The sequence below is a fragment of the Calonectris borealis genome, chromosome 6 (genome assembly GCF_964195595.1).
Source record: "Calonectris borealis chromosome 6, bCalBor7.hap1.2, whole genome shotgun sequence".
NCBI lineage: Eukaryota > Metazoa > Chordata > Aves > Procellariiformes > Procellariidae > Calonectris > Calonectris borealis.
In genome coordinates, this window is record NC_134317.1 from 40,669,834 (window position 1) to 40,696,791 (window position 26,958).

At 48.1% G+C, this 26,958-nt stretch overlaps 1 protein-coding gene across 1 annotated transcript in view; it reads left to right on the forward strand.

The window, feature by feature from the left end:
* Positions 1–26,958, forward strand: part of VWC2L (von Willebrand factor C domain containing 2 like) — a 51,905-nt gene that overhangs the window by 10,243 nt on the left and 14,704 nt on the right. Inside the window, exon 2 of the mRNA XM_075153737.1 lies at positions 8,091–8,220. Coding sequence (XP_075009838.1) covers positions 8,091–8,220 — 130 coding nt within the window. The remainder of the gene's footprint in view (positions 1–8,090; positions 8,221–26,958) is intronic.

Consider the following 26,958-nt stretch of genomic DNA (forward strand, 5'->3'; position numbering starts at 1 on the left):
CATCTTTATGCCTTTCCATCTCCAGAATCCAAGCCTGGTCACCAGCCTGCTGGAAAGACTCTTGTAGCTGCAAATAGACAAGCAGCAGTTGGGGGTAACTGAAATCGAGCTTTGGTTGGAGAGCTGCAGCATCTGTAGGCTAAGAAAATAGGCAAGTCATCCTCTACCTCCTTGCGATGGGGCTGCTTTGAGTATAGGATGGAGTCACCATTTATAGAAAATGTTTTCAGTAATGTATTTGTGTCTCTCTTGTCCTTTCAGTTGAGGGAGAAATTTGTCATTTCAGTTCAGTCTTACATTAGTAACGCTTGTGTGCGTATTGGGTGCTCCCTTAGAAATACAGGATCTCAGCATCCACTTCTGCTGCTCCTTGGAAGCTAGCTCCTTGTTTTAGCCGATCTGCAGTATGGTGCAAGCATTTTTCAATTTTTGGATGGCGCAGTTCATTTGTATTGCTAGTGCTCCATAGAAGTAGGATACAGCTCCAGTTTTTCACTGCAAATAAATTATCTAATGACTTAGGACTTTTTTCCTGTTGCAAAATCATTTGCAACCTGATGGCGTTTTCAGTGATTGTACTCGTCTAATCATCACTCACCGGATTGTTTATTTGAGCAACTTTCCACCTGTGGAAAATCCAAGTCATTACGATTTCCATAGTGTAATTGATATGGGTCTCCACTAGCTAGATGGATGACTTCTTTTTTAAATAAGTGACAAAAATGAGTGAAATTTTTGCCCCATGCAAGTGCTTGTATTAGCACACCCACACAAAAAAGAGCCATTTACCGAACTTTTAATACCATTTAGACAGTTATTTATGCACTGCTAATAGTAAAGGCAGAGTGAGCAGCCCAGACGAGAAGTGGGCTGATTCAGTCCCACCTTCAGGGGGGACTCGCTAGTTAGCCCGTTCTCCGCAGTTTGGCACCTGCAAAATTTCTCAGTTGAAAGCTTTCTCTGAGCTTTCCTAGAATCTCCTGCTAATCTGCCTGAGATCACAGGCAATTTCAATAACAATGAAAATGATTCTAATTTCGACTCCGGGAGTATCTTCGATGAATGCTATCCCAGTTTCTTTTTTATTCATCTCCCCCGGTTTATGACTTCTCACCTCAGCCGTAAATGCGGAAACCATTTTTGCCTCAGATTTTATTCATCAGGTCCTTTTTAACTTTCTTCCCTTTCTTGCTTCCTGACAATAAATTCGCCACCTGAAACTGTAGCTACAAAAATCATTTCCATCAGAATTGCCATTGTCCTTAGTGTCATTAAAAGTTACAGCTATTCTTAAGATGTAAGTGCCCAATTTGACAGACTTCACTTTACATCGCTCTGCTCTTCTTGCTGTTTCATCTGCATAGAGCAGGATGCTATCAGTCGAGCCCGTCTGAGGGGGGAGGCTGAGTGCGATTCTCCGTGTGAGCGCTGGCACACAGTCTCTTGAAGACTAGAAGATGGAGAGATTGGCAGCAGCGATGCTTTTCAGCTTTCCTTCCCTTGGAGTCCAGCACTCGCAGGGGATGGGACGCACGCAGTCCTTCCCGGGGACGTGTAGGCAGGAGGTGCATGTGGATACAGCCAGGGGCTCCGAATCTAAGGCAAGGTACTGACAAACGTGTGCAGAAGTACCAGGTTAGATCCATTGCATTCAAAACCGCCTTGACATCAGTAGAAATGGATTTGATGACATCTCCTCCTTTTTAAGGGGTTTGCACTTCTTTTTCTAACATGTTCTCAAAGGGGGAGAAAGCATTGCAACTCCGTATTCAGTAAAACTGCCATGAAAAGCATTTTTTCCCTTTGCGATATAATCTAGAAAAGGCGTATACTTATGCACCGTTTCCTTTTTGGTGTTTAAAGGAGGTGGGAGCTAACATGCCTGATTAAGGTTTGCAGTGATATCAAGAGTCCTGGCATCTGCTCTGGTGTGATGGATCCCTGGGTTTCCACGGGGCTCGGAAAGCAAGCCCACTGGCTTCGTTTCTTGGTTACTTAAAATTCCACTCAACCAAGCAGATTTCTTCAGTCATTCTGCCCATTTTGTAAATACACCTATTTGACTGTGAAAAGCGTCACAGGCCCCAATAGCAGGTCTGTTCAATTCAGTGGAAATACTTGTGTCTTCTGCTAACTAGAACAGCCCCTGCATGATGATCAGTATGTGTCTATTGTAACATGATTAGATGGTTGTAAACACTTACATGAAGCTTTTCTATTTCCTTCCTCAAAAGAAATGTCAAGTGTTTGTCATAGAATAGTTGTAAAGTTTGATTTGCTCTGTGGTTGTTTGCTAGTAGCTGTGTATAATTAATGAAGGGCTGTTGTGCAATAGTCGGACAGCACGAGGACATGGTCCTTATGTGACCACTTCAGGGGGCCTTGTCAATGAGATGAAGTCTTCGAGTATGGGATATGGGGCATTCTTGTACAAATACCCTCTTCAAGCTTAGCTGGAGAGTGCAGGAAGGAGGGGGAAGAGAGCAGCCCAATAAATCCTGGTAACTGGATCTCAGAAGAGATGGCTAGAGAGCAACTGCAAGAATTTGCAGTGGCTTTGAGCAGCCTGTACGCTAGCTCCAGCAAAGACGTAAACCTTCCATGAGGCTGAAGACTCAGGTACAAAGAAAGTACCACGCAATTCAAAGCCTTCTCTTGAAAAGGGGAGGAGAGGTCCCAAGTCTCAGGAAGTGGCTGTGCTAAACATGCCTGGAGGAGATCAGGAGCTGGCATCCAAATTCATAGAGTGGGGAGTCTCAAGGAGTAACAGGTCTGTGTGTAGTCGTTTTAATGATATAAGATCCACCGGCTCTTGAAATACTTAGGTGCCAAATAACACGTTGCTCTCAGAAGGCTGCTGGGCAAATGGGCACCGTTTTCCCAGCTCCTGGAGGGATATGAGCCTCAAACCCCGAGTCCGAGCGAAGCCAGCTGGGTTGATCACAGCTGATCACAGGAGACTGCAGCCGTAAAACTTGGCCTGAGATCTCTTCCGAGCTGGTGGCAGCCCACACACGGGACTGAAATGAGTGCACTTGGAGACCACTGTTAGCCGGGTGAACGTGACAGCAGAGCAAAAACTGAGGAAAATTGCTTCTGATTGACAGAACAAACAGGAAAAGAAAAAGTATCAATCAGATGTCATCTTCAGAGTTTTTTGTTTGTCTTAGGTAAATCACTCCCTTTCCGGCTCTCTAGAGATGTTTGTGGAGAAGCAGCTAAGAGTGATCGACAAGAGAAATCCTTATTGGAGGCAGGGAAGAGGAGGGCTGCAGTATAATGTTTCACATTTATATATATGCTTCCTCCATTCACTCAAGGACAATACTTACTACTCAGTAATAAGCTTTTGCAGGGCAATCTACGTGTTATAGAAAAGTCTTTCACACGTTTGGGGCAGCAGAGAGGTGGCTTAGGGTGCTGTAGTTGTGGACAAGGCATGAGCTAAGGGTGAAATACGGGTGAGGTTCAGTAAGTATTTGGGACAAGGGAATTTCTGTGACTAAGTGAGATGGTTCAGATGCAGCAAAGCTTAGGTCTTGCAGAAGCTTCTTGCAAGATCTTGCCTGAAATCTTGAAGTTTTGTGTATTGGTTATTTGTGTGATTGTACCAACGGCCTTGGTCTGAAAAAATGCTTGATTCAGATCTCTCCAGCTGTAGAAAAGCATAAAAGAGTAGATTTAGACACTGAGTTTTGAATTCAATTTTCCATTTTCTTTTCTCCACCTCTCCCTTAAGTTTGGGAAGAATTAGTATTTTAGGCTATTTTCCTGAAGAATTGTTTGATCATGCGATCTCTCTGTCTGTCCACCAGTCCCTCTGGATGACTTGAGGACCTGCTGGAGGTATTTACGGTGCCCAACCCCGTAAGAGGGGGAGCCCCTTATCACTGTGAGGAGTAGCTGGGTGATGTTAGCAATCATAATTCCTGCATGTGCTGGCATTTGCTTCCAAAAAGAGAGTGAAAATGTATGGGAGCGAGAGTGAAGGTTAGGAGATACAGTATCCACGTCTTGTTTGGCTTCCCGATTTCCCCCGCTCAGGGTGTATCTTGTTTTTCATTCTGTTTCCTTTGCTGCCTTTTTCATTTGTTTGTTTATATCATTTATCAAGTTTATCATTATGTGCTTATGCACATAAAATCTTTATTAGCCATGCGTATTCTCTATTCTCTGTTTTAATTTTCCTTCCTTCTTTCTTTGTTAACAAACTCTACTGATTGCAGATGTTTCCCATTTGACAGCACCTGAGACTAAGGTTTTCCAGCCACGCAACCAGATGAGTGCTGGCTCCTGCCTCCGGCCCCCCGCTGTGCGGGATGGGGCCATCCCCCGGTAGAAGCAGGGAATGAACCTGCCCTCCCAACCAAACCTGGGGTCACAGTCCTCCTTGAGATCAATAGTCCAGAAGAGAAATAGGAGTTGGGCCATGATCTTAGGTGTGGTTATAAACAGGGGTGTTTGGGGTCCACATCCTTGTGCTGCTTTGGTCTCTGAAGCGACTGGCCGAAGGAGAGGTGAATCAGGGTCAGTGCTGAGACTGAGAAGGTCCTTTGTGGTGCTCTGTGTCCCACTTCATCTGTTCTCAAAAGCCCTTGAATGGTGGTTAGATGTTGGCCACGTCTGCTTCCCACCAACTTGGCTCGACTTGGCCCCTGCACTGACAACAGTATCAAAGAACGTATTTCCTCACCAGTTCTGAGGGGTAGTGCTCTCACCCCTGTTGAAAGTGAAAATTGGGTAGAAAGAATTTCAGGTGCTTTGCACCAGTTTTCCCAAGGCAAAGTGCGGTACTGATACCTTCTACAAAAGGACCCGGTTTGCTCCTCTGGTTTTAATGGTAGGTTCATATCTTAAAACATACCTTGAACAGCAAGGGACCACGCAGTTGCTGTGTGGACACGTATCCGTGTTATGGCTGGGCACCACGAACATCCTTTCCTTTTGGACAATGGTGAGAAGAATGTTTCTGCACCAACATCCCTTGAAATCCTTCCTAACAAATCCTTCCCTAGAGAGTCTTCTAAGGTTATTCTGCCTTGGACAGGTGGAGTGAGTAAATCATCTTCTGGCCCAAGCCTTTTAGGATCCTTTAATCTTCACACTTTTTCTAGAACATCAGTTTAAGGGACACCAATAAAGCGTTTGCACTGTCCATGTGGGAATGGCATAGCCTCTGATTTGTGTCCTCTCTCCTTCACACTTGAGAAACCCGTTGTATTTTTTCAACCTTGTTTTTCAGTAGGGATGAGAGGTTTTTTCCAGGCACTGGTGTTAGCTGGTGTTTGAACTTCAGTGGCTTAAAAAGCGTAAACCACCCCTCTTCCGTGGGGGATAAATCTTTAAATCCAGATTCTGGGACTTGCAGAGATTGACAGAGCTGCCTAGTGGATCCCGTGGAATGCTCCTAGCCATGAGCAGTACTTGCACTGGGACAGAGAGCAAGTGAAGCCGCAGCACGTGGGTGGGAACACCACCGACCACAAAAGAGTAACTGCTGTGATCTGGAGAAAAATAAGAGCAAACGAGGTAGGTGGAAGAATCAGGAAACAAAACTTGGGGACATCTTTCACTGCTCCCCTGTTCTTCACTGGTTCCCAGTTTGTCGTTTTGCCGCTTGGTCTACATAATGCCTGTGTAAATAAATAGAGGACTTTGTTGGCCAATGTCCCATAGTTATTCCAGGAAAAGGGTAGCTCCAGGGAAATTAATAGCAGGGATGCAGAGCACACAGACAGCAGTAAAAAGATGCTCAATCAAAGTCCTTTCTGAAAGGGCAGGGGTTTACAAATCAGATCCCATGGGACAAAGTACCTAGACATTCATAAAATAAGTGGACAGGAAGGCTGGAGTCACCCACGGAGGTGAGCACCTGGGCAAGAGCCAGAGGAAGGGGCACTGGCAAGTGAACAAAACGGTCAGACAGAGGAAGATCCTAGAGGCAAGACCAAGTATCTTGAACTTGGTAAGATGGGGAAGAGGAGGTGGCTGAGAAAAGTCTTGTCGTTCATGCCAAAGCAGCCTTTTCATTTGCTGGCTGCTCGTTCCTTGTATCCTTCTCTAATTGTGTGCGGTTCTTCCCTCCTGAAAAGCTGCTTTCAGTGTCAGGCAACACCATGGTTTATTACAGTGTCATTTTCAGGTTACACCAACAACACAGAAGCAAAAGATGTGTACGTCATGTCTCATTTACTCAGTTGCAGAGTCATTCACGGGCATCTCCTACGCGCGCTGATGATCTTTAAGCCGTAGATTGGGCTGCAGTCCTGGAAACGCGTCACGTATTTCTTAGCCTTGCAGCCACTGTAGTAGTGAAGATGGGGACAAGTCCTGAAGGATACGTCAGTGAAAGCCTCCACAAATCACAAGATCTTGTTCTACTGCTCCATATAATTAGCGATTAAAATGAGTAAAAACAAAGCAGCAATTTTCTTATTGATCCCTCAGCAAATAGTTCTGTCTATTTTCTTCTGTATTGTTTCTTCTTATTAAATAGCCTTGAATAAGAAATGTCAGTCAAATGAATTTAGATTCCTGGTGCTTCAGACAGAAATCAAAGCAGGATTGAATGAGGAAAGATAATTAGAGAGAGGAATTCCACCTCCACAGACTTCTTCCCTTGCTCAAGGAGTGCTGATTTTATCTCAATTGCCAAAGCCATGAGCAAAGGAGAGGTGATGGGAATTATAGACTGCAGATGCTGAGACAAAGCAAGGGAAGCTTTAATTAGTGCATTTTAAGGTAGAAATGAATTTCCTGGGAATAAATAATTTGACTCAAGACATATGGAGCTTCTTAGAGGTGAACTGAAAAGCTTTTTACCTGCCAGAACCAGGGCTCACAGGTTGTATCTGTCTTGTAGAAATGAGTGATGCATAACTGGGGTCTGAAACACATGGGGATGAATCCTCCTTTCCTTTACATCTCACTGTTTTTTAATGTGGAGGAATTCCCATTGCTGCAGATTCCCACCAATGCGACAGAAAGCAGAATTTTTTCCAATACCCACATTTACTCGTTCAAGTGTCAGTGATGGTCCTACCGTTGCTGAGGAATTGGGAGTTATGTATTGAACCTGCAGGCACTGAAAGGAAGTGATTTTCCTTTCAAATTCTCCTCTTATGCCCCTTTCTTAGTTCTGTTGTCATCCTTTCATCACACTTGCACACACGTAAGGACACTGGGAACAATCTTTCTATTTTTCAACAGATTTCCACAGCTTTTCAAAGGATGAGACAGTGACAACTCTCTACTATTTGGAGGTAGATAGAGATTCCTGTTTGAATTGATGGAGCTGAAACAAAACCATTTAGCCAGGTGCTTCAATCCAGAACTCCCTGACTTCAGCAGAATTATTCAGGCTCTTAATTATTTACATATTCTGTGTAAGGCAGTTGCTCAGAAACCTTGTTGAAAAAGGCAGGAGTGGGGCCAGGACCAGATCTAATGGTTATGTTATGGGAATGCTTACAGACCCCTGATGCAGGTGCTGCACACACACAGAATAACACGGTTTTGCCCCTCCAAGAACCACGCTATTCTCCTCTGCTCTGACAAGCAGGAATGAAAGCACATGGAGAGGCTGGCGGATGGACAGGCCACCCCAGCAGCACCTTTCCCACAGCTTGGGGTTTGCTGGCAGTGGTGGTCTACATGAGCTATGAGTATGAGCTGGAGAATCACCCTGTCCTCCCTTCCTGGGAGGAACCACCACGCGTGGTCTTCCAAAAATCCGGCTCTGCTGCCGGCCAAATGTGTGAGATGAGATAGCAGCCGATGAGTAGGGCAGAAGGACAACCTTGTGGCTTCAGCTCAGACTTTTTGGTGAAGGGAGCTGAAGTCTGACAAAAGCTAAAAAACCGTGCAGCCTCTCTGGGAAAACAAGTATCATGCTCACTGTTTTTTCTAATGTTCTAGTTGCCTATTTGAGATGTTGCTGTTCTGTCCTATAGGTTAATTTATATTACCCGTGATGAATGAATGCAGTCAAGAGGTATTAAACGCTGATGTGCTTATCTTATGGCAAGATAGAAATGTTGCAAACTTGTGAGCTACGGGAGGAAATGGGCTAATTTTAGATTTGTTCCTAGCCCTCGCCATGCGAATGGTGTCGCTGCGAGCCCAGCAATGAAGTTCACTGTGTTGTAGCAGACTGCGCAGTTCCCGAGTGTGTCAACCCAGTCTATGAACCAGAACAGTGTTGTCCTGTCTGCAAAAATGGTAAGAAAGTACTGTATTGGCTTTAACAAAGAGATATAAAGGAAACATTTTATTAAAATGTTGTTACCGATGCATCGCCAGGAGGTTTACTTCCATTGGCACAAGCTGGCGTTGGGGCTGTTACTTCTCCTTGCGTGTGGGCTTCAGTTATGAGGTGGCAACTGAAAATTAAGGCTGCCCTTCATGGCCTCTGTCTTCTCATTGAAGCCGATGGGATTGCTGACTTGAGTAAGGTTTTATAGGATTGAGCCCTGATATCGGTGATAGTTGTTTGATATCTTTGCTTTTTTCTCATAATTAGTCTAACATGAAATCAAGCGTGTAAGAAAAGAGAGAGGTTTTGTCCCTAAATTAAGAATCCAATGGTTATTACTTAAAACCAGGGGAAAACTCACCGAAATCAATGGCAAAACTCCCACTGGGGCCAGTAAGACACTCACCAAGCCTGTAATGTTGTAGGTTTTGTGCTGGACTGTGTATAGTGTTGGCCCTCATTGTCCTGCTGAAATGATTTCATAAATTGGAGTCGGATTCAGCAATACTTTCAAGACAGGTTTTGGGATGACTGAAAGTACCTCTTTGGAAAATAAATGTGTTTCCAAGAAGGTCTCCCTGCTCTTGTACCGCAGCCCGTACGCACTTATGTCTCTGAAAAAGCCCCTTTCTCCTAACGTAGATACGAAGACAGATTAAGAGGTGAGCTAGCTTCACATAAACCTCTTCATGGCTTTCTTAACATATAAGAAATGGCTGCTTAGACTCATCTTCTCGTGTTTGGAATTCACTACCCATATATATTTCCTCTTGCATACATCACCGCTGCTGGATAAAAGTAATGGTTGCTTTTGGATCTAAATGAAAATGTTTACAAAGAAATAACATTTTCAACACATCTTCTGCTCTTTAATACAGAGAAAAAGCAAACAGCTGGAAATGCAAAATACTTTTACTAAAGGAATTGGCAAAATTAAGACCAGTCTGGAAAATTATACCAAAATATTACTTGAAATCCTGAGGCTTATATTAAACCATGATTTTTACTCACAAATATTTTAAAAGGCTTTCATGTAGAGTTTTATGTTTCTGTTGAAGAGCAGAAAATGTTCATAGGAAATGTCATTGGTTTGTTGTTGTTGTTGATGATCTTCAGAGAAAAGGTATGTCAACCAGCTCTGTCCACCACCTTTGCATACAGCCTGCTGCACTTGGTATGGGGTTTCCCATCGCACCCAGCAAGGTTGATGTCTTGGGTTGATGACGGGGAGGGGTAACAGTGGCCATCGCCGTGCTTGTCACCGTAGCTCAGACTCATCTACACCTGAACGAACGCCGCTCATGTGTGTTTGGCCTCTGTGTTCCCATCGCTGAATCCCCCTCATTTACGGTGGCAGCACTTGGCGATTCCTTCCCGTCTGGTTGGCGTCACGTGAATCCGAACTGTGAGCATCGCTCAGGCTTCCCAGGAGTGCAGACTCAAAGGTGGCTTCTCACAGGTCCAGGAGCTGCTGGATTTCCCTACCAACCCTTCACCACCATTGACCATTTCCCCCAGTAACCAGACTCCCCCACTTTGGGGGTCGGTGGCTTTCTGTGTTGCAGTCCCCAACGTCCCTGGTGACCGGCAGTGGGCAGCATCTTTCTTCCAAAAGCAGGCAGGCTGCCCAGATAACCCGGAGGAAAGGGAAAGAAGCAGCTCCTACTGATGGGAGCGAGGGCAAGAGGAGAGAAGGAGAATCAGCCACCTGCTGAAGGGGCTCCAGGGCACGGTGTAGTGATCGGGACCCTCAACTAGAAGCCAGGAGGCTTCCTCCATGGTTTTGCCAAATTTCTCCACTCCTCTCTTCACTCATCTGTTGGAGAGACAAAGTTTTCTGAAACCTGTTTTAGGCAGGGAAGTATTTCTTACCATCCTCTTAAGAGCAGCCTTCACGCCTTGGGGATCCTGGTCTCTGGGGCCAGGGAGGCCGGGGCTTGCCGCACAGCTCTGAGCCGGCGGCGGATGAAGGGGAGAGGCGGCGCGGTGGCGTGGCTGCTCCTTGGGATCGAGGAGCATATCTGCGTGGGGGGTACTGTGGGGGGGAGCTGACCCCCTCCTTGCGTCCCAGGCTGTAGGGATGAGACGCGAGACCCCCCCGCTGGCAGGGCTTTCTGCTCCTGCTGCAGCTGGAGCTGACTGGCTCATAGTTGGCCAATGCTTGTCGTTTTGGCTTTACCCTTCGCAAATGAAATGAAATAATTCACAAAGTGATAGAAATAAGTAGGCGCCAGGATAGTCTCCGTTGTCACAGGGAATCTGATGAGCAAATTTTGTTATTGCTCTTGGACGTGGCTCCGAGCGTGGCGCACAGCCTTCGCCTCCCTCTTGCATTTTGGGAACTTCATGAGAAAGAGTAACAGACATTGCTGTGTCTCTTCCCCCCCTGAATCCCTCTGACACATCCTAATGAATAAGGATCGCAACGCTTTAAGCTGTCTGTTCATCTTGAGACCAAGATTTTATCTTTCGGCTCTCCACTACAGCCAGTCAATTAAAGCTCGGGTTCACAAATGCATGAAGATAACACAAGCTGACAGACCCACTTAAATGACTGAAACCCCCCCTTTTTTTTTCATTTACTTGGTTTTTTCCTTCCATCCAGTAGCTTTTGCTTTCTACCAAAGTGTTGAAGGCAGTTACAGTGCCATGTTTCAGTGTGATGAAAAGATTTTAGCTTAGTCTCAGTCCCCGTGGTCATCGTTTTAGAGTGGCAAACAGAAGAGCTCAAGGGATGCAGCTGTTGGGGGAAAACAAGTTAATTCCCAAAACAACATGTAGTGCAAATCCTCATTTCAAAAGCTACTCCTTAAAGTTTTGGTAAGGAAAATCCTCGGTTTAGGTTAAAACACAGCCCTGCATCATTTGCTGGGCTCTGCTAGCAGCGTGGCTTGCCTGCTTGTTTAGCTGTTGCTGCCATTAACAGAGAATAATTTCCTCTCGATACATTCGGATAGATTTTCATGCCTTTCTTAATTATGTCTTGCCAAGGGCAAAAGTGCTGTGAAGCAGTGAGGTTAATGCAAAAATCTGTTGATTCTAACGTACCTGACCTGAAGATTCATAAAAAGCCAATATCAATTTCCCTCCCTCTACCATCATTTAAGAGCAGTCTGAACAAGTGGCTTTGGAGATTTATTCCTTCTTGTCAGAAGAAATAGAATTGTTATCTTGTGCTTTGCTAAATGCGGTGTAGCTCGTGCAAAGCTGGCTCTGCTCAGCAGGGGATACCGCATTACACGCAGAGCAGGCGGAGTTCGCCGGGCGGCTAAAATTTGGGGGTGTGGGAGGGAGAGGACGTTTTCTCCTTCGTGTCCCATCGTCCGTTTTGTCCGAGTGGATTTTAAGGGCGATGGCTGCAGGTGCTGCGCAGCATTTCTGTCGTAGAGATGAAAGGTCACTGGATTTCACGTTTCCTGGTAGTGGCAGACTGCAGAATTATGGCCCCGAGTTGTTATTTCTAGTCATTGTGACTTCTCCAGACAAAAGTGTGTCAGCTATTGTTAACTCTCTCCTCTGCGGGATCTAAAACTTGCCTATCGCTGTTAAAATCAAGCCCGTGGCGGCCACCATCTGTGCTACCCCGCCTGCCCCCAGGTTCTCCTGCAGTGCAGCGAGAACATCCATCCGCTCTGCTTACGCCGAAGCCTTTCCGAGCAAAAATCCCCCCCGAGGTCCCCATCCTCCTGTGTCCAGGGCTGCAGGCGTGCCTGTGTGGTGTTACTCGTACCTCCCCTGGGTCTTCTCACCTGGCCCTCAACTCCCCATTTCCGAAGCTCTGCTCGTCCCTCCCCGTAAGTCCATCCACTGCTGCGGGTTGAGCCGCGTCAGTGGTGGGACTTGTGGTTTTTAAAGCCCTTCCTTACGCATCGCCGTGAGGTTGCTCTTTACGTTTCCTTCTACCCTTTGGACATGGTCTGGCAAGGGTGCAGGGATGGGGGGGATCCCCAGTGTGTCATCACTCGCATCTCTTAATCTGGTTTAATCTGTGATCCAGATCAAATGGGTTCCTCTTCTTTGCCAGCTGGGAACGACTCTCACCTACTGCTGTGCGCAAAGGGAGAAATTCATTGCGTTTCCCCTTGCCCAGTGCTGTTTGTTCAGAGCCAAAGCCACCCGCTCCCAGCGTGTCCTTTCTGGGGGGTGAGTGGATGTGCTCCAGCAGGGAGTCCCCGGGTGGCCTTGGAGGTCCTTCCTCCGACGCCGTGCTGAGTTAGCGACACGCTGATCTTTGCCCACTGCTCTAAGGGGGCTCAGCTTCGTGCCACCTGTGCATCCGTCCCCCGTTTGCTGCTCCGTGGAAGAAAAACCAGATGCGGTTTCAAATTAGCAGCCTCGCAGCTGCGCGGGGAAAGGCTGGAGGTGAGCGGAGGCAAGGAAAGGGCAGCGCAGGGTTCCCGGCGACCCGCGTTCTCCTGATTTTACAAAGTGCTCCTTCAGAATTGTATCCAAAAATAATCTCGACATTAACAAAAATTCATCATCATGGGGGATTTAATGGCACAGCTGTGTCGGGGAAATTAATTTAGAAATCCCAATAAATGCCACAATAGAATTGTTAACTACTTCTCCTCTCTAAAGTGTGAAATTCTTTTCAGAGCATTTCAAAGGCGCCTTCACCCATTTACACATACATTAACGCAATTGCTAAAATAGACTTTGCCTTGGCACTTTCATTTTCTTGAGGGATGAACAGAATAAGCATTATACATTTCTGGTTTGTGGTCTGGTTTTGCTTTTAATTTAATTTTTGTTGCCACCAATCCTCAACAAAAGAATTTGTTACCCGACAAGACAGATAAAAGCTAACATGTCCACAATGAAATACTTCCTGGCAAGCGTGCTTACTCACGTTAGCGTGGGCTTCTGGAGACATTCGTGATGAAATACTGGGCAGCAGGAAGACGTTTTGTAGATAATCTGTCACTGAGTCTTTAATTAAAGTTTTAAATTACCACAGTTGATACAGATTTCAAAGTAAAGAGTCTGATCCTGCCCTCCACACACAAGTAAAAGATCCCTTTGACCTTCAACAGCTTTTACCTTGGTAAAAAGCATGTATTCAGGCAAAGCTCTTATGGGTATTTATTGTAATATGCTATAAATATTAATAATTCCATACAAAAGTCTTCATCTTTGAGGGCATGAGCACAAAAGTGAGTAAATAATAATTTATTTCCATGCATATAAAGCCACGTTTTACCTAAGCTGCTCTCTTAACTTGCTGCTCATTATTTCTCCATTCGAGTTAATTTGAAATAAGCATTCTGCACCCCAGCCTGTTCCTTCTGTAACACTGCGTGTTTTGCCCGGAAAATCCCCGGGGATTTTCCCAGCCCATCGAAGCCGAGGGCAGCCTTTCCTTTAGCAAACAAATACGCGTTATATGTGTCCCTAAGTGAATTTTGCACGCCGCTGTGTAGAACAACACCCGGGGGCTGACCTTCGAGGCTGCCTTTTCCTAGCAAGTGGTGTGTAGAAATGCCTTTTTTCTAAGTGGAGGTTTTTGGAAGTCCCCAAGGGCCAAAGGGGCCCTTTGGAAAAGCTCCGCTGTGGACAATGGGGGGAGTTGGTGCCGGGATGTGGGCAGGCAGCCCCCAGGCCAGGCTGTTTCTGTCCTGCCCAGCCACACGCCAGATGAAAATTGGTTCAGGAACTTCATTTGCCATTCATAAATTAAGCAAGGTTAATACTGATTACCACTCGGGTGGGTAGACCTCCCAGGAAAATCTAGATGCCACAGAAAGAGGTGTTGGCCATGCAGTCAAGGAACAGGGCTCTTCCTTCTGAATCAGGGAGACAACCAAAGCGATGCCCAGGTCTTCTCTTAGGGGGGCAATGCGATGTGTTTGTTTTGCAAAACCCTTTGGGATTTTGGGGAACAAAAGGCTCCATATAAATGTAAATTATTTATTGTATTTTAGGTGAAGGTAATGGGTTAACAGTGCAAGTTTTTAACCAATATTGACAAAAAGAACTTTCCCACGTGGTCTCTATTGTTCCAAATTATCGACTATCTTGAAAAGTGCCAAGATTTTAATATCGAATAATCCCGTGCCTGGATATTAAGTTACCTGTGCTTTATTGCATAAATATAGCTTGTTATTCATCTGCAAGATGTGGATCACTGAATCTCCAGGTCATTGTTTTGGAAAGCATCTGCTTCTAACGTGATCAGTGACAAAAAAATCAATGAAGTGTGGAAAAAAATTACTAAAAGTTTGAGGCAAAAAGGAAGGTTTTGGGGAGAGGATGTTTTGTCTGCCATTTGATTATATGCAACTGTTGCAGGATAAAGATGACACAGAAATGTGGCAAGAGGACAAGAGAAGACTTCATATTCATTTACTTTATGGAAAGCAGTGGTTTGGAGCCATGGGGAAATTCCTTTAGAAAAAACAACTAAATAAAATTCCTCTTCTAATTTATTTCAGGAATTCCTGAAATGGCCAGATTTTAAGATTGCAGTTAAAACCCCTTCAGTCAAAGTCTATGCAATATGCTGATTGATTGTGCAGATGCAAGTTGAATGTGGCCAGCCAAGAAGAAGACGTGTCCCCCACGCCGGACTTTGCTGGACTCCACGATCCTCTTCACAGGTCCCGGAGACCGAAGCCGGTAGCGTAGCGTAGCCGCGTCACCCTTCGTTCTTGGTGGATGAAGTATTCGTGGCAGCCAGCCAGCTTTTTGGGGACTCAGTTGACCCCCCACCACCACCCCGTTCAGATGGCAGGCTGAGGGGTCACGGGAAGGACCGGCTCCTCTTCGGGCAGCGCTTGCCCAGCACGTGGGGGCTGGTGGTTGTTTCACAGCCGACTCCTCAGCGCTGCTCTGCTGATGCAGAGGTGCCACCCCAAATCAGGAGTCGTCTTCCATTTTTGCAGAACCTCTAGAAGCCGCCTTTACGTTGTGATGACAGAGCCCAGTGCACCGAGGCTTCGTGGCCAGCTATGAAAATCCATGGTTTTGGAAGGCGGAATGCAAAAGAAAATTCCCGAGACTACAAAGGATGCGGTTTTGATTGTTTGTCGGCTAATGTTCTTTGTGTTTACCAGCAGGAATGTAAACTGTGGTGCTCTATTAGCTCAATTAAAGGAGTGATTGGTTACCAACAGAGGGGAAAAAGGATTGATTTAAAAGCTGGTAGAAGATCAAGACTAAAAACAAGGCGGTATATTTGGGCCAGGCAGTCACCGACCTGACAAAATACTTCAGTACTTGCTTTACTGTTCCCTGCAAAAGAAGTCGTTTCACTGAAGCTGATTTTCAGTGGGGCTCGTTCACCTCCGTCACTTTGGGCCAAGTGGTTAAAGACGCGTAGATGCCGAACTTGCTGATGAGAGTTGGGTACGTACGCATCTGTCAAGAACTAGCCCCTCCATCGCTTTTGGAGATCTCACACAATTGGATTATCCAGATGCTTAAATGCCCTGCTGACTCGAGACTGCGACCTGCTCCCTGCGGACACAGCTGTTGGAAGAGTCATCTGGTAACGGTGAAAAGCTTTGGAAAGGTGTATAGAGGTTAAACCTTCCAAAATTAGCCATCCTGGTGCTGGGTAGCATCAAGGAGGGCTGAGTTGAACCTTCCACCTCTGGAAGTTTAGAAGAAGGAGAGACTGAGAGGCGAGGGAGAGGGAGAGCCTTCAGAGAACAAAAAAGACATGAACTGAACAGCGCTTAATGTGATTAACTCTGTCACACAGCTCAGTGCTCACACAAAGCGGTAGCTGCTGGACTGTGTAGCATCCGAGTGACAGGGACGCTGCCGGGAAAAGCCCGATTCAGAGAGTGCTGCAGTAGGGCTCCAGCGGGACAGCAGCCCCTTTCCACCCGACATGTTCATCTGCACGCTTACAGGTCAGCTAATGCTTCCCGAGCATCTGTGGTCTCTTCCTCTGCCCGGCAAGCGAGAAAAAGATAATTCACATATTAAACAGGCAGGAGAAGACTCTGCCAGACAGCCGAAGGCCAGGCAGGAGCTGAAAGCCGCTATCCTGAATTTGTACCCCAGATCCTAACCGGGTTGCCGTGCTTCCACCCCAGCAGAGTTCAAAATGAGTGTCTAGAGGCACCCGAAAGAGAAGGGTCGGGGAGGATCGTGAGAAGTCATTTGCTGGATGGGACTTGCTCCAAAGCTCTCGCTAAGCGGACACAGCTCACAGAGATGTGGGAAACACATTACACGGTCTGCATTTGCTCTTTAAACTCAGAAATATTTATGAAGAAGCATCTGCTCACCGGTGATTGTTTCCCCTTGGGAAGATGTTACTGAAATTTGTGTGCACAAGCCTGTGGCAGTGGAAGTTCAAGATCCACTGTCATCATGATAGCGTATGGTAGAGGAGGGGGTGGGTTTGGGGTTTTTTGGGGGAAAACGTTCCTAGATTCAGGTTGAGAAACCAGGTTCCTTTCGCAGAACACAAGCAGCCTGGGCAGTACTGAAATTAAAGCAGGCGTGGTGTTGCTGTTCCCCACCTGATCAGACTCGTGGTGTAACTTAAAGGACCAAAAGTGACATTATCATCCAGTTATGTTGCTGTAAACCATTTTGCTGCAAGAGAAGCCTAAAGCCAAATCCTGAGTCCGTGTCACTCGGTGTAACGCCGGCAGCGTCGTTTTACTCTGATTTACTCCAGCTGAGGATCTGACCTGCAAGAGCTAATATCTCTGGGTGACTCACAGGCAAACTGCAGGAGGCTGGGGTGTTTTGCATGGCCAGGCTTTCTAAAAGGATTAGAGATGGGTTTGCTTTTGCTGCTCTAGAAGGTTGGGATTATTAAGCATATCTGTATGAGAAGAGTGGCAGACACTGTCTTCATGTATTTCTAATTTAATGAATGTTTAATGCTTCTTTTATTGGAGCCTACATATATGTAGAGTAGAGGACTTTAACAAGGTTGACTTATGTCAAATAATTGATGTTTGAGCTGCTCCTTTTACATGAAATGCAGACTTTACAGAGCAAAGAGACTGTAATGAAAATATGAATTAAAGATTAGAGCTAAGCAAGTCTGAGAAAACTTAGAATTAAAAAAGGCACTTAGAAGTTTTCTCCTCCCGCTTCCTTTCCTTCCCTCCGCCTTTTCTACATCTCCATCCTCTCTGTGTCTTTGGTAGGGTCCTGCATTTCAGCCGCAGCCTTCTGTCTCTTCTGCACCTACGCACCTCTGCGAAGGAAATCAGTGCAGTAATCTCATTCTGGGTATTACTGTATGTTTGCACATCATCCTAGCCTGTTACGCTTGCCAACTCACCCATCAGTTCGGCTGGAGAGACTAAAAAGTGTTTTTAAGGTGCGTTTTTCTTCATCTCTATCCCTGCCTTGCTGATGGAGTGCATTTCCTGGGCAGAATGAAAATAAGTGCAAGTTTTGTGGAACCGTTTGCCAGAGGGACCCAGAATTTGTTACCGCACGTCCAGGTGGGGGTGAAAGAGCGTTACTTATGCGTGGCGGCGATACTGCTGTGTGACAGTGGTTGAGCTGTGCTGCCTGCAGAAGGTTCCTGTAGGCCAGGCTCGAGGCTGGTACAGTGCCAAGGCTGCCCTCAGATATTGCCGGTTCCTGCTGCCCGGAGATGCTCTTCTGCCCATAAACATCAGCATCCATTTCCTTCCACTCCCTTGGCCCACCTCTCTCTCTCTCGGTTAGCTGTCTTCATGCTCTGACTTTCCACAGGTGCTTTCAGCCCTCAGTCTAAGAGCTCAGCGCCAGGGCATCGCTCCTGCAGCGTGAGGCTTTTCTCACCTCGGTTCCTGCGGCGCAGGCTGCAACGAGCTTGGCTGGTTGGGGGTAATTTCTTGCTTTCTGTGTTTGCGTTTAGAAAACCCTTCTGCAATGTTGATCTGCATTCATACCTAAGACTGAAGAGCTTAGGCTTGGTCATCAGCAAATAAACGGCCGGTGGAAAAGAGGAGAGGATATTGCTTTCTTTGCTGTGGCTGCTTGGGTTGGTGTGGTGCGGTTCCTCGCACCTCTGGCCATACTGGTACAGCTGAGTAAGGCGGGGCTGGGCAGAGCACTCGCCCATGGGACCCTGATTGTCAGCACTTTGTCATGGGTGGCACACCTAAGTCGCAGCAGTCAGCCAGCGCTGTTTTAGCAAGCTTTGTGTGCTCCACTGCCCTGCCGTGTCTTCACCCCAACCCCGAGGCAGATACGGCCCCCTCGGTGCTGAGGCACCATCACCCTGCTGGGCTGCAGGGTGCCCCCCGGCTAGCTCAAGCAGTCCAAAGAAAGGCACACAAAATAATTATGTTTTAGGGTGAAGAGGGCACCTCCTGGGGTCTGGAGGAGGTCCAAGGAGAAGTGCTGGGTGGTGTGGATGTGGCCAGGCTTTGCCACGTGGCATTAAGAGCCAGAGGAGAGTCTCACGCCCTGTTTTATTTAGCAGTATGGGCGCACGCTCCGAGTCAAGAAAAGCTGCCGCTGCGCTCTTGCCCCGTATCGTTTTTGTCTCCAGAAGCACTGAGCCACCAGGAATCTTCATGCGTAGAGACTTGAGGTGCGGAGCTCCCACCTGAAATAGGGACTGGGGAGGAGGGGGGGCAGGGGGAGGGCAGTGATGCACCCCAGGTGATACAGTGGGTCATTAGCAAAGACAGTGACGGCCCCACGGTCCTCCTAACGTCTGTGTCCTGAGGACATACTGCTCCTCTGCTGGACTGAAGGAGCCGTCCTTTGGGGTGTAGGTGTGTACTAGGTGGGTCTCATTGCAAAACCTGGTCGCTCTTAGCAGCCCTGGGTAGGCATGCCTGTATTCCTTATCATTTCTTTTTGTACGCAAGTTCTTGCAACTTAGAACCGTAAAAATCAGAATTTGCTCGTAGTAGAAACTCAAAAAACATCAGGATGAAACGCCTTCAAAGAGCATGGAAAACACCTCAGGCTGTCAGTCCTATTAACAAACAGAGTTCCAGTGAGATCTGCTCTGTCCGTGATGCGCTCAGGTTGTGTGTGATCGAAGCGTATATATGGTTTAACCTTATTCTCGCACAAAAGATGTCAACTGCAAGTTAGATTTCATCTCCTAGGAAGGTGGAAAGGCAATCAAAGCTCTCCTTAGTTATCCCAGAGCTCCTACGTCCTCGTCACACGTATTCTACGCCATGTGCACACTATTGTATTTCTTGTGCGTGGAGGCTCCCCAGGTTTATTCTTTCCAGGTGAACTCTAGGACGTATGTATTCCACTTGTACCCGTTTCTGAAATCATAATTGCCACAAGGAATTCAGTAAGTAGTTTTCAGAAAAAAAAAACCTAGCTATAGACCAGCCCCACAGCTGATGTAAACTGGTATAACTCATTTTACATAAAGAAAGCCATATTTTTGTCCCGGTTAAAATGTTTTGTGCCAGGAGTTTGGTGGTGGTAGGGAAACTCATGTTTGTTAGAATAAATGGAGCAGGAGCTGATGTACCAAAAAGAAAAGTACTGATGTCCTGCGCGGGGATCTGTTGAGAGGGATGGGTCTGTGTGAAGGTGAGCACGCAAAGTTCTCCCCAACCTTTCAAAGCTCAGACTTGTTTCACTGCAGCCGGTTGAGCGTATTTGAAGAAGATGGGAATATGTTGGTCAGAAAATGCTGACTCACTGAAACGTCCCTGGGAAAAAAGCCAATTATAGCAAACTCGCTGTTTGTACATTAAAAAAGGTCGGGAAGAAGCCTTGAAATAATCAGATGCCCCGTTTTAATGCTTTCAAAATGAACTGACTCAAATCTGGGAGGGTGGAGGGGGTGGCATGGTTTTGGATGTAGATCTTTATTTTATAATTCAGAACATTCCAAATAGGGAGGACAGAAATGAAGGGCCTTTTTGCCCAATGAATTATCTCAGACCACCTGCTCTGATTTTATTAAACCCAAAAAGCGCTTGCGACTTTGACTTTTCCTCCCCTTTTGAGTGGGAGAGGAATAGCAGAGATAGCTCCGACTGCGATGGGAAACATCCTTCCCGCTCGGCTCTCACCCTCGCCTGGGTAAGTAGTCAGGGATGGGATTAAAATACCTCTCTGGGGCTAGGTGCCTTTGGGGCCACCACCTTCCACGCCTGGCTGGAGAGGGCTGCCGGCACCCAGCGCTTCTCGGGAAACCCTCCGCACCTTGCAGGATCAGGCCGGCAGGCTTTGCTCTTTGCAAAACAGCGCCTGAATGGCACCCTCGGCTGATTGCCGTGCGTGGGAAATGTCAGGAGGCGCGGGGGGAGAGCGTCGGTACTCCTGAGTCTCATTAGCTCAGGTCAGTGCATTTGCCTGGTTTCTGTCTTGTGAACCAAAATACCAGTGGGCTTTCGTGCCATCCCTTCGCAGCTCTTGTCGCATATAGAAACAGCTACAAAACCCGGGGAGTAAATAATCCCCCCGTCAGCTCCTCGGGCGGCATCTGAGCAGGGGCTGGGGAACGCGCTGCAGCGTTTCGCTGCCGAGCCAGCTCAGTTTGCAAGTCAAAGGCTCTGATTTCACGAGGGCCGAGCCAACGTTGGGCGTTCCTTCCAGAAAAGCCTCGTTCTCTGATCTCTGACTCATCGCAGCCACCGCTGACGTCCAAGGGACTCCTTCTGCACGAGGATTATTCATCTGAACCGGGTCCGCAGCAGCATCCGATGCGTCATCCCTTATCTCCCAGCGAGCAGAGGCCGGCAGTCGCGCGGGCGGCACGGGCATTGGCCCCTTCCCGACGGCTCGGCACTCGCAGACCTGCCCGCCGGAGTACGGATCAGGGCAGTGGCTGCCAGCTATTAATGAATGAACCTGGCTCGCTTTTGTTTGACGCGCGGTGGTCGATGCGCGTGAGGCTCTGGTGCCCTCGCCGTGTTACAGGGAAAGCGGCGAGAGAGAAGGTTGGGTTCCGTCTCAAGCTGTGTCAAACAGAAAAGAAATGTGCTACAGGAAATGTCAAACGGTGGTTATTAAGGATTTGGAAAACTGTGATTAAAAAAGGAAACCTGTCCACCATAGTAACAATTGGATATATTTGCTATGTTTTTGCACAGAAGCCACGGTTTTTCTCAGCTGCGTTCGTGCCCCTCTAGAGAGCAAATACACTGTGGTCCAGTTGCTAAGACTGGCGTAAACTGGCCTGGCTGCCTTGCTCCAAGAGAAACACCCGTGCTTTTTCAGCAGCTGAGGATTTGCCCCCCTCTCTCTTTTGTCCTAACAGCTGGATAATTAAGTTGTTACAAGCAAAAAATCGCCGGGCCGAGTAAGCCGTCCGAGTCAGGGCGTGCTGCTGCCGTCGCCCCTGCGAGGCGGCGCTGCCCCTTGGGATGACCGGCGAAGTTACAGTGCGTTTCTGTGTGAAGGGGGCTTGCTTGTCCGGCTGGGAGGGTCTGCGCATCCCCCCCCCATTGCTGTTCTGCCTCCTTTGGTTTGCTGCCATTTTTTGCCAAAAAGATCTTGCCAAAATCTGAGTAAGGGACTGAGAAACACCGCGGGGCTGTGCTTGGTTCAGCTCTCCCGACGCTTGGTGGAACCTCCCAGAGCCCCTTCTTGAACAGTTTCACTTGTACTTGAAGGACTTCCCTGCCCAAATGGTCGCTTGGGTTTCCCAAGAGGGTCAACCGGTGAAATAAAGGCAATTACTTTTCTTTACAGATTTAGCCTAACTTATATCTATGGATCTAAAGGCTCCAGGAGCAGCGATGGGAGGGGAATGGCCTCAAAGGAAGGGATTATAAGCCCCCAGCAACAAAACCAAGACTTTTCTTGCTCCTGTGTTGCATGCAGTAGTGTTTTTTGCAGTTTGCATTGCCCCTTCTCCCCTGCTTATTTTCTCCGTCTCGGGGAGGCGCTGCCGGCGCTCTCCCTCCTTGGGTTCACGTGTGATTAAGCAAGAAGCTCCTTTCTTAACCGCGGGTTAAACAAAGTGCCGCGGCTATCCTGTAGCCAGAGACGAGATTAGAGGAGACCGCCGGCTAATTGGGAGCAGCGGCAGTGACCGCACTTGGCAGGTTCACGTGGGATGCTGATGGGCACCGCCGGACTGGCCGGGACAGCCAGCACCCAGCAAACAGCCTGGGCTCTCCCAGCCCCGTGGATGCGCCGGGGTTTCAAAGCGGCGTGTGGAAGCTTTTCCTTGTTGGAATAGGATTTGCCAGATGTGAAGGTGATGCTCAAGGTGCATCAGGGAAATCGGTGCGTTTTGTCCTCCCGACTGAGGATCGGGCTTTCTGGGCACGGCCTGCTCTGGTACACGAAACGCTGGACAGGGAGGTCTGCAGTAAATCAGGTATCGCATGTGCTGGTGGGGGCCAGCCCAATGGTTCTGCATCGCTGCGTGCATTAATAGCCAGGTCACCGCCGTGGGGGTCAGCAAAGGGGCTACGTATCATTGGCTTTCTGTTTTCCACTAATCTGTTGGGAAAAAAAAAAAAAAAAAATCCCCCACATAAGCTCATTATATCCAAAACTTTCCCAACTGGTAAGGTCAAAGCAGCAGTGAGTCTGGCGGTGCTTGCAGGCATGGCACCTTTCAATGTCTTTCTAGTAATGGCACCTTTTAATAAGGCGTTATGGCTGTCTTTGGGGGTCTGCTACAGCCCTGGCTCTCAGCGTTACCCCCACTGCCGTCACGCTGGGAGGAGGTAACCTCTTGGCGAGGGGCTAGCAGTGAGTCTCTGGCCCCTTGCCTCTAGGAGGGAGCCTTTCTGGCAGCGTCGGGGAGGTAATCCTGACAAACGTCCCTGGGCGGCATCGATAACACGTCCGATACGCGGTAGTGTCTAGTTGGGTGTTCCACCCCGCGGTTGCTGAGTTTCTACATTTCTCAGCTGAAATCAGCTGCCTCCGTCAAAGATTTTGGCTGTGCACCCCAGGAGGGGATCCCCGGGGCGGAGCAACACCCCACACTTGACCATCGGCAGCCGCAAAGTCGTGGTTGATACTGCGACTCCTTAACACAGACAGGCAGCCCGCGCGGTACGGGGGACATTTTCCTTCTTTTCCTTGCTCCATTTATTTGCCCCCTCGTGTCATCCTGCCCCTGGGGTCTCACAGGACCCATCCTGATTTTTCCTCCAAAGTTCTCCAGCTGAGAAATACCTTCAATAAAGACGACGGAGTTTATTCACTGGGTTTGGCAATCACTTCATTGCCCAGGGAAGAAGGATGCAAAATAAGAGTCGGGGGGGGATAAATAGATGCCGTTTGCTCTCGAAAGCATCCGCTGGAGGTTTACCCAGCCCTGGCCTGCGCTCTCTGTCAGTATTTAGTCTCGCTGGCTGATGGCTCGCTTGCGATACGGTGCTTAACGGCCCGGTTCTGCAGCATATGTGCTTGGCGCATTGATAACCTGCCGTTCATTAGGGAGTTGGGTCGGGCTGCCCAGCGGCAAAAGTCAGCGCCCAGCCAGCCACTGGCAACGAAAAGCCCCTGGCTTCGTTTTATCCCTCGGCACTGTAATCGGTGGCTTTTAATTAAGGCAGAAGGAAACGGGTTGCGGAGGGCGCAGGAGGGGCAGGGATGCTGGGAGGAATTGGCCGTGGTGTAAATAAGATGCCGGGGGGAGGAGGAAGGGAGGGCGTATGCAGCGAGGGTGCCTGGCGTGACGGCACAAACTGGCTTTATTTAGACACCCGTGCCCCTCCTTTCCCCCCATTTTTTTCCAGCAAGTACAAAAAGAGCCAAAAATAAACCTCCTTGGGCCTCCTGCAGGATCTCGGCTGCGGTAGGGAGGGGATCTGTCTTGAAAGCACTGGGGCGATGCTGTCTTCAAAACAAACATGTCCCTGGCTTGCTTCTGAGATTAAAACCCTCTCTGAGACGGCGACGCTGGTTATTGCAGCCCTCTGGATGCTGACTTTCTCACTGCGATCGCTGCGGAGGAATAAAGAGGAGAAAATAACAAAAGGAAGGGGAAGGAATGCAGAGCCAAACTAATAGAGTAACTTCTGGCGCTGGCAAGTTTTCATCTTCCAAGGTCGGCCCTGATTTCATTTGGAGAGTGCTTGGCTCTTTTTAGCAGTTTTGGCTATTGCAGCCATACGTACAAAGGACCATCTGGAAATCTGGTCCCATCTTGAGCAAGCGTTAACATCGAGTTGCCCTGAGCCCGGGTTTGCTCGCTGGCTGCAGCGGCTCCGCGTCGAGCTTGCTTGGGTTTCCGTGGTATCCCCGAGGAGGCAGGGGCGGCGTACAGCCCCGTGCGGAGTCGTCAGCCGGGGTGACGCACAAAGCCCTCGCGCTTCCCCAGGAATTTCTACCCTCCTTTAGTTGTGGGGGTTCGGGCTGGTCTGGATTTTGGGGTGCTTTTTTTTTTTCCCATCTTTTTTCCTGCATGTAGTTGTTGAGCTCGGCTTTTGTTATATGCATTCAAGAGTACAAGAGCGTGTTTCATTTTCCAGCTTAGAAAACGCTCAGAGGTATAATCAGGTCCTTCCACAGTATTTAATTATCCATAATTAAAGGCATCTACACAAAGCACCGGATTTTCAAAGACTATTCTTGTGTTACATTGGTAATGAATTAAGTAATTAATTGGCATTGAAAAAATACAATAGGAAACATCAATCTTTTAAAGTAAAGCATTTTTTAGGCATTTTTTAAAATCATTAACTTGTATCAGGTCAGTAGCTGTTCTAAATCCCCTTTCTGGCTTTAAAAAGATTTCTAAAGGACAAAATGAGCGCAGGAAAAACAAGGCAGGGCGTACTTGCTAAGGAGCGTGAAACACTCAGAAACGGGGAATTTCATTTGGAAGTCGTCGTCCATCGCTTTGCCGCTCTGTCCCGCAGTTCCTCCCCCCTCCCAACCGGGTCTGAACCAATTGCCGTCACATTTAAGAATGCGGTTTGCAGCCTCAAACCTGTCATGTTCCTACAAGTTTTGTTACAAATCGTTGTCTGCTGAAGGGGAGAGAGTGACCCGAGCGCTTCCTTCACCCGGAGCGACTGGGCTGCTGCCCGGGGTGGCCCGGGCTGTCCCCATCGCACGGCCGAGCACTGCGCCCTGTGCTGCAAATATAAGGGAAAGGAGGCGAATACCAGTTTAATTCCCCCAGTAAACCCACAACTACACATCAGTGGGATGAAACTCTTGGGTTTTTTGGGCGCTGCCTGTCTACGGGAGGTGGTACAGGGGTGGGGGTCCCCGAAGCTGGCCTGCCCTCCCCACCTCTACCTGGGCCAGGAGCACCATCACCCCACGGCTTTGCGCCGCTACAAAAGCCCCCGTAACCAAACACCAAAGCTTGTAGACCTCCAACAAGAGATGAAAATTTCAGGGCTGCCCATCAGGTCAACGCAGTGCTTAGTGCTTCTGCTGTGGGTTTGGTTTTAATAACCCGCGGCCCCTCGAGCAGGGCACTGCTTCTGTGCCTCAGTTTCCCCTGTGCACTTCCCTGCCCCGTGGGGATGCTGTGATGGTGACAGGCTCTCGGTTGTGAGCCGTTTGGGTACAGTGGTGCCACCAAGACCAGAGAGTGAGTAATAGCTTTATCCAGTAATTAAGTAATAAAAACAGACCGGCAGAATGAGGGGTAACGAAGCATTCTGAAAACTTGGAGGGGAGGGATGCAGAACCACATCCATCCACCATAAATTTTCCCCAGCCTTTCATCATGCCTAGCTGCTACCTTACAGTGCAAAATAACTATCCTGTCCTGGCACATCAGCATAATACCACATGGCATCTGCTCGAGTATAAAAGCCCACATAGATTGTGGTAATGCATTTCGTAGTGGCACCCAGAATTATTAGCAAAGGAAAGGACGATCCTTTTCCATTTGATGATTTCGTTAAACGTAACTATTCACATGCAAAACCAGCACCGCTCATTTTATTTTTATTAGCAACCTGACTCTTTGCACGCACCATCAGAAAGCATTGTGCAAATGCCATGGATACCATTAAATTCAGGCAGCGTAATGGGCCCTCGGAAAAGCAAAATCCGGGGACAAAACATGGATTAAAGCTGCTTCTGCAGCTGTTGGGGAAATCAGGGTAGGTCCCAGCAGAGGTTTTGGAGCCTGTTCATTCCAGAAGCGCCGACCTGTCCATCGGACCGAGGTGTGCCCGTCCTTGCAGGGGTTTGCTCTCCCCGCGTGTGCCGTCGAGGTCCATCCATCCTGCCCTGCCCCTTCCTCCGCCTCCGGTTTCACCAGGAGCTGCAGATTTTGGCACAGCAGCGCCGGGTCTTGCCTCTCTAACAGCAAGCGTATGGGTTGCTTGGGGTGGGGTCGGAGGGGGGGTGTTTTCTCGCGTTTCTTTTTCCATGTCCCAGGCAGGTGATTAAATTCCCCAAACAAATTAAGAAATTATGTTTCTGCCATTGCGGTTATTCCCTTTCTCCGGGTAGTCAACCCTTTGTACCGATTGGCATCGAAGTGGGAGCTCTGCCACTGCAGCCTGACCTGGAGGTTGGGGTGAGATTGTATTTAGCAAACTTGTAAGGGTGAAAAAAAGGCAAACCCAAAGGCCGATGCTGCTTGGCTCTGTTAAGCGCCTTCCAGAAGAATCCATCCTTCAACTGGAAAGGGAACCCTTGGTGACTGACTTAGACGTCTAGCTTGTATACACGTACATGTTCATTAAATTCACCTTTCCTTTGGGTCTTGCCTGCCCGTGGCCCGTCGTTTCTGTGTCCATCGTTGTGGAGGCCAGGAGGATGGAGAATGGTGGTGAAGACCATGGAGGCCAGGAGGGTGGGGAACGGTGCTGAAGACAGCAGCAGATGGGCTTGCTCTGTCACACAAAGTGCGAAAATCGGGT